Source organism: Papilio polytes, unplaced genomic scaffold (genome assembly GCF_000836215.1).
Source record: "Papilio polytes unplaced genomic scaffold, Ppol_1.0 DF823868.1, whole genome shotgun sequence".
Taxonomy (NCBI): domain Eukaryota; kingdom Metazoa; phylum Arthropoda; class Insecta; order Lepidoptera; family Papilionidae; genus Papilio; species Papilio polytes.
Genome location: NW_013525336.1, coordinates 1,540,027 through 1,548,094, shown reverse-complemented (window position 1 = coordinate 1,548,094; position 8,068 = coordinate 1,540,027). Strand labels below are relative to the sequence as shown.

At 35.0% G+C, this 8,068-nt stretch overlaps 1 protein-coding gene across 1 annotated transcript in view; it reads left to right on the top strand.

Annotated features, from left to right (window-relative positions):
* Nucleotides 1-4,786, top strand: part of LOC106103097 (facilitated trehalose transporter Tret1-like) — a 6,435-nt gene extending 1,649 nt beyond the window's left edge. The window contains exons 3-8 of the mRNA XM_013282763.1: nt 285-605; nt 2,218-2,323; nt 2,705-2,785; nt 2,933-3,150; nt 3,658-3,840; nt 4,526-4,786. Coding sequence (XP_013138217.1) covers nt 285-605; nt 2,218-2,323; nt 2,705-2,785; nt 2,933-3,150; nt 3,658-3,840; nt 4,526-4,768 — 1,152 coding nt within the window. The 3' untranslated portion in view covers nt 4,769-4,786. The remainder of the gene's footprint in view (nt 1-284; nt 606-2,217; nt 2,324-2,704; nt 2,786-2,932; nt 3,151-3,657; nt 3,841-4,525) is intronic.
* Nucleotides 4,787-8,068: the final 3,282 nt, after the last annotated feature.

The window sequence follows — 8,068 nt, the reverse complement described above, 5'->3', positions numbered from 1 at the left end:
AAATTACAAATGTCAAAATGACATGACATGATGACAACCTTGCTTCCTTGATGTTGGCAGCAACTTATGGTCTCTTTCCAACATAGGGTTTTTATCCAAAATATTTACCCCCACGTTTAATGGCGTGAAAATAGCCTAAAGCGTGATGTAAGTTTAGGGCTTTTTATTAAAAAAAATGTTTAAAAATATGCTGTAATTGCTGACATCTTAGGCAACAAAGAAGTGTGTGTTTACGCTTTATTACAATAGTATATATATATTTATTTTACAATTATTGTCCACAGGTATCATGGCTACTCGTTTCCTTTTTTTACACCGTCGAAGTGGTCCTAACATCAGTGATCATATCTGGGTTTTGTTGCTGTGCAACATTGGCTGTACCTATTTACGTCAATGAGGTTTGCGAGGACTCGATACGAGGCAGTATGTGTTCCGGCGCTATGGTCTTCTATGGTTTAGGGATGCTGGTATCTTACCTAATGGGAGGATATATGAGTTATGACGCTATGAACTACGCTTGCTTGGCTATAACTATACTGGGAGTTGTACTGCTATTATTTTTAAAGGATTCGCCTACTTATTTATTGAGTAAAGGACGTGATAAGGTAAATCTTACTTCTTACTAATATTATAAACTAGCTATTGCCCGCGATTTCGTCCACGCAATATTAAAATAAAAAGTAGCCTATAATATACCCGCCTATGTCAGCTACCCTTCAGTGAAAGTCCGGTTTACCCGCCGACTTAGCCCAAGACTACCCGAAACAAACGCGGACAGACGCACTCAACGCAAATACATCATCTTTCCGAAACCTGGATTTTTTTTTGTTATTACAGACACTCTAATTTTATTATATGTATAGATGCGAAAGTAAGATGCTTGTTAGAGTGTGTAGCCTATATTGCTGAATGGATCTCATTGAAATTTAGCATAGATGTAGAGGACAGTCTGGAAGAACATAGGCTACGTTCTTTTGTTTTTTTATTTAATCTGGACTGAGTCACGGGCGAAACCTAGTAGTATTTATAGATGTTTATAGTATCTAGTCTTGACAAACAGCTCTTAAATGGAGTCCTACGTATAAAGTCTTTGAGTTTGAGTAAATTTATTTTGGTGTGCAGTTTTGTATTGTTGAATGTAAATATTTTCAAAAATATTTAAATGAAACTCTTAACATGCAATTTACTTCTATTATAACATACACAGAAAGTACTCTTAGAAAACGCAATTAATGTGTTACGATTTCATACGAAATAAGAATTTTATGACTTTTTGGATAAGAATGCCCATCGCATGACACTTACTTCATCAAATTTAGTACTGCTGTTTACCTTACAATCACATACACGAGAAATAACGCTATCTAGTATTATGATAACATTAATACGCGTGCCTAAAATAAAGCTGACAAAGATAATAGTGATTATCTTTGTTTAATAAAGACTTTAAAGAGAAAAATACGAGAGCGTCAAACTGTCGCCGTTCAGACATATGTGACAATTGACGGCGGTACAGTCAACTGCATAAATATTCATACACAAGTTTATATCTAGTATTTCTATTGGTAGTCTTAAAGTTTTAATGCTCAAATGGTAATGAAGCCTTTACCTTACAGTGGTAGAGCCCGCTTTAACATCTTTGCACGAATGAGTCGGCTCGCTCGGTATACCACGAGCACACAGAAGACAGGCGTGAAGTGGTAGAAATTCCGCGTTTCGTCTAATGAGTGTGGTACCGAAGGCCAAACTTGAGTCCCTTTTCGTTTCCACCCTTTTTCTTATAAGAAAAAGATGGAAAAAGAACGTGGTTTGACGGTGCAGGTGACGCATAGGAAGGGGAAATGTCCTCTTTATGTGCATCTCCTCCTCCGATTAAGGCCAGGCAACGCATCTGCATTTGCGGATGTCTACGGGCAACGATCGCTTCACCATTTCGGCGGTCTCAGGGGGCCGCTTGCTCGTTTGCCACTTTATGTTTTTAACTATGAATACGTAAAACGAATTTGAGTAAACTTATTTTTGTCTATACATAATACATAATCTGTACCAAAACATAACCTAAAGATTGTAAACAAAATGGAAATTTCGGCTAAATATCAGAAACCGTAGTTGACTAATACTATTCAATAATTTAACTTTATTTCTTCTTTGTTTTTTTAATACCACGCGGAAGGAGTCGATATCCACTCTACAATAACTATTAATAAATTCTTGCAGGAGGCAGCTCAAGCCATTGCTTTCTATAGAGGAACGAAGGTAACCTCCAAAACTGTTGAAGAGGAACTACAGGCGTTGAGAATGACTTTAAACGCAGCGTTAGATGGTAAATAACGTTTAACGAAAAAAGTTACAAATTTTGCTTTCTGCCTTCTTAGAAAAAAATAATTTTCAAATGTTTTGTACTAAAGTTACAAGAGCTTCTCTTCCTCGACTACAAGTATTTCAAATCGTTCTTTTTACATGAAAAACAAACGAAAGGCGAAAAGGTTTTTTTTGTTTTATTCTACAGGCATGGGCGCAGTTTTTGAAACTTGTACGAAAAAAGTTGGTGTAAAAAATACCAGTTTTTAGCATCTTATATTTTTCTTAACTCTTACACAAAACGGCCAGTAATATTAAAACATTACTAATAAAAAAAAACATTTTAGCGATAGTTTTTACTAAATTGATATTATTTTTATTAGTATATATTTTTCTTTTGTAGATGACGTTTCGACACCCGAGGAAGAAAAGTTAAACGCAGACCTCAAAGAAAGACCAAAGGAATCAATATGGAGTTTTCTAAGTAAGTATACTTCTTAATGGCAAATTACCGTTTACATAGATGACCGAAAGCTTGAAAAATAACTACAAACTGTTGTTTCACCATTAAAAAGCTACGTTATCACTGGGCAAAATTTGTATTTTTTATTTATTTTTTTTTATTCCACAGAGAAGTCTCGGTCAACTCGTCGTGCGTTATTTGTACTGATAGTCCTGTATACGACATCCATCTTCCAAGGCTTGATGGTAGTGCAAGTGTATGCTGAACCATTATTCGCGGAGGCTATACCGACCATGTCACCAACAATCTGCAGTGTTATTTTTGCCGTTGTTATGGTTGTCGCTGGATTTTTTGCCGCGTATCTTGTTGAAACGGCGGGAAGAAGGGTAATTATTTATATAAACCTATGCAACCTTACAAATAAACGCGGTATTACGTTAAACTTATGTACTAATATTTCCTTATACTCAGTTTATTCCTAAGTTTAATTTTATATCGCGATTTGTAAGGCTGATGCAGTATTAAAATCGAGATAAGTTGCTTGTTTGCTTAGACAAACTAGGACACTAAATATTTGAAATAAAAGGTAACGTAGAGCGGTATACTGAAATGAATTTTGTCTTACTAGATGTCAAAATTTTAATGTAATTTGGAGTTAAAGCGTGGCTTTATCGTTTGAGGTGTAACATATTTAGATGACGTTTTAAACTTTCTAAAATACTGTTTGGTTTCGCTTTGATTTCTTTGAGCTTATTATATTTAGTTGGGCAACTAAACGGTTGAGGCAAAACAATCGACAATCGCACAACATTTGTGCTATCGTTTAGTCAAAATTGTGCCCGCTCTTATTCTAATTGCCCCATTCGTCACTAATTACGTTATTTCGATTTCAGCCACTAATGCTGTACGCGACATTCGGCTCTGGTATTTGTTGCATTCTACTAGGCACTCAGATCCACCTGCACTGGGGTCCGCATTGGTTAACCGCGTGCATCATTTACGTGTATGGAGTGGTGTATTCCTGTGGAGCTGGGACTGTGCCGTTTGTGATGGGCGCTGAGATATTCTTACCCGAGGTAAGTATTAAATAATTTTGGCAAGTAGGCAGAAGTCGCCTCCTGCAGGGGGTCATATAAATTATAACCCCTTCTAGATCTATCTATGGGGTCTATCTATATGACCCCCTGCATGAGGGAACTTCTGCCTAGGCTAGAGCCTAGACATAGTCTGGAGTGTAAACAATATCTAAGTAAATTATCATTCGGTTTGAATTCTTCACCCAATTTATATCTATAGAAATTTTTGTCTTTAACTTTAGTAAAATATAACTGGTACCTGATTGTAAAATATACGGAAACGTATATAAAAAACTTACCAATAGATATGTATTCTATCTTCATTTATCTCTAGCTTTCGCCCGCGACTCCGTTCGCGTGGAATTTAATAAAAAGTGAATAACCTACGTGTTTGTCCAGACTGTACTTCTACATCTATGCCAAATATCATCGAAATCCATTCAGCCCTTTAAGCCACAAACTCTAACAAACATCTGTCCATTCATCTAAACTTTCACATTTACAATTTTAGTCAGATATTGGAACAACAATAAAGAATTTCGCAGTATTCTGGCTTTACTAGCGCCCTGGGCGAGTTATGAGGAAGTACCGCGGATCTAGGGCGTCTTTCGCCCTGGGCCTAACGCGCCCAAACCTAATGCGAACTGGTATTTAGTGGCCACTAAAACTACCCTTTAAATTTCAGATACGCAGTTTTGCATCGATGTTATCAGTGGAGTGGTCTCTCTTATGTGGATTTGTGGTCCTCTTTTTATTCAATCCGTTAGTAACGGCGATAGGATTAGGTCCTATTTTCTACATATTTTCTGTGGTCTGCTTTGTATCTACGATATTCTGTTACTTCTGTCTACCGGAGACTAAAGGATTGTCCGTCGATGCGATACAATTGTTATTTGCTAAACCACGTCGACGTAATTTAACGGCCTAGTTTTTTTAATAAATTATGATAGCGATATTTGACTTTTTATTTATTTTTGCCATTGACTTCATCGGAACAAAAATAAGGTTATGTGTTCTTCCAGATTATTCTATCTGTGACAAAAGTCATCGAAATCTGTTAGTCTGGAGATATAGTAACATCCATCCATCCAAACTTTCGTATCTATATTATAGTTTGTCTAAATAAGATAGATTAGTTGGATAAATGAGGCATATGAAGTATCGAAATCAATTTGTATGAATGCAAATGCCGTACTTAATAGACAGGTATCGTAGTGACGAAACAAACACGCAGCGAACAATAATGAACTATCGATATTCGGTTTAAATAATTATCGTATTAATTATAATTAACTAATTTAGAGGACAATTCTAGTATTGATAATAGTGTAGAGAATTTAGCGATGACCGAAATAATAGCGAAATCCAATTCGATTACGTACGGCTGTAGTAGTAATAAACATTTACTCTCATTATTTATAACGGTTCTGCAGATCAATATCGATTTGAGAAAATAGTGTTTTTTTTTATTCATAACTTATAACTATGAATCTATCGATTCCAACTTCTATAAGATTAAAAATCGAAAATCGATAAGATTCATGACTGATTTTACACAACATTCTACTCGCGACTAAATTTACGTACGAAATTTGAAATGAATTGTCAAACTAATGTATCTTATTTAGACAAACTATTGTATATATTTTTAATGTTATTTTGTTAGGGAGTTTAAATAAAAATGTCCGAAGTGAAAGAAAATTTTATTTTAAATATAAAACTGTAAAATTAAACTTATATAATTAACTAAAATCAGATATAATTAATTTTCCTTACTAATATAAATCATTAAATTATAACATAGTAATCATTCATTCGGTCTTTTAGTGAATGACATTTTATTCTAATAAATTTCTTCTTCACTCTCTATCGGTATAGATTTTAGTCCGCCATCTTTCTTCTTAGTTCTTATTCTGTAAACAAAACATATTTTTAATAACAAAAAGAACTGAATACACCGGTAGAGGTAGACGTAGAAAGAGATGGATGTATATAACTAGCTGTTCCCGTGCGGCTTCATCCGCATGAAATTATGGAAATTTTATTTTGTTTACATTCACTTCACTTCACTTTTGTGTTAATGGCGTTTCCATAGAGATTTCGCCAATTTGTTTACATTCGTCAAATTGTCAATATCAAATGTCAAAATGATATGACATGACAAACCTTGGCAATCTTAAATTTCTTAATGTTGGCAGCAACTTATGGTCTTTTTCCCACATTAGGGTTTTTTATCCAAAACATTTACCCCCGAAGTTTAATGGCGTGAAAATATATAGCCTAAAGCGTGACGCAAGTGTAGGGCTTTTTATAAAAAGAGAATTATTCAAAAATATGCTGTAATTGCTGACATCTCAGGCAACAAAAAAAAAGAAATGTGTGTTTACGCGTTATAAAGAACCCACTTAGTGATGGTCAACTCGAGTTCGTAACTCGAGTCAACTCGAGTTGGGCGTAACTCGAGTCGACTCGAGTTGAATTCTCTTTAACTCGAGTTCGAAAACCGAATGGAACCGACATGGAGCGAAGTTTGACCTCTGTGAAGTTAGCCCCCTCGCTTCCCTTTTTTTTACTTTTTTCGTGCAAATCGTTTAAAAATTGTTAGAGAGGGTTAAAATCGTTTGAGAGTTCCTCCGTAAAAGCAATTTAAATTTTTAACGTGATGTTGGCCCCCATACTGCTTTTTTATTATTTTTTATCGTACAAATCGGTAGAGAATCGTTGAGAAAAATACTGCTGTATAATTTCAGTTTACTTGACAGTAAATTTTATTTTTATTTAAATTCAAGCCAAAAATACTTGAAAAACGATTCGATTTGAAATAATAACTTTTTTTGTTTCTTTATTTAGTAGGTATAACTCTCCCAATACATTTTAAATAAATAACATAAAAAATAAAGAATTAAATCAGATAAATATATAATTTGTCTATATTCCAATTTTATGCCAAGTCGAGGGAATAATTTGGAAAAAAACTCAAAAAAACATTTACTTGTCCATCCAGTTAACTCGAATTCAACCCGAGTTACGTGGATTTTAACTCGAGTTACGTTTTTCCCGAGTTGGCAGTTGGCACATCACTAAACCCACTCGACTATTAAAGTGAGAGTAGTTACAAAAAGAGATTAAAAAGTAAGTATGAAAATTTACCGATCTTACGAAGTAACGGTGCAGCGCACGCCCGCGGACCAATACCCCCGCTCACACAACCATAGCGCGTTGCAACATACTACTAGCGACATCTAGTATTTTATGCACCATTATTTTCTAATTTTTACAATTTCTCATTTAATTATAACTCTTTTATTTTCATATTATACAAACTGTTGCTCGCGACTTCGTTTGCATGAAATTTAAAGATATATCCTATGTTGCGATAACGTAGCTTTTTATGTTGAAAATCGACTCGGTAATTTTTAATTTATTTCAATACATACAAAAATACAAATTTTTCCTCATTATAATATTAGTATAGATAATTTATAATTATTTTTAATTCCACTACATACGTTCAGTTTTAATTTAGAACTTTCAACTGAACAATAAAATTGTACAATGAAAACTGACGTGTGCAGGGAAAATTTTAATCATTTAACATATATAGATATAGGATATAGAGGGGATGATTTTTACGGACGGATCACAGGTTTTATGGAGCTTTTTCCTATAGTTTACGCGAAAACTATGTTGCAAGATTTTCTATACTTTTAAAAATTTCCTAGCTTCTGTAAAAAAATCATAAAAACTAGATTTTCGATTAATATTTGTCCGTATGTCCAAAATAAGAATCGGGCTTTATTTATATCATAAGATGGCAAACTAGCAAGCGGCCACCTGAATCCGCCAAAATGGCGAAGCGACCGCTGCCCATAGACATCCGCAATTGCAGCCTTACTCGACGGAGGAGGAAACGCACATAAAGATGTTTCCCCTTCCTATGAATCTCCTCCATCGTCAAATCCACGTTACCTTCCCATCCTTTCCTAATAGTAAAAGGGAGGAAAGAGAAAGGGACTAAAATTGGGCTTCTAGAACCACTCTTCCACCATCAAATCCACTTTTCCTTCCCATCCTTTCCTCTTAAGAAAAGGGTGGAAAGGGAAAGGGACTAAAATTAAGCCTCAAGAACCACACTCATCAGACGAACCGCGGAATTGCTTCCACTTCACGTCTGTTTTCTGTGTGGTCATGGTATTACTGGGGGCGAGCCGGCCCTGCAGTGCTAACA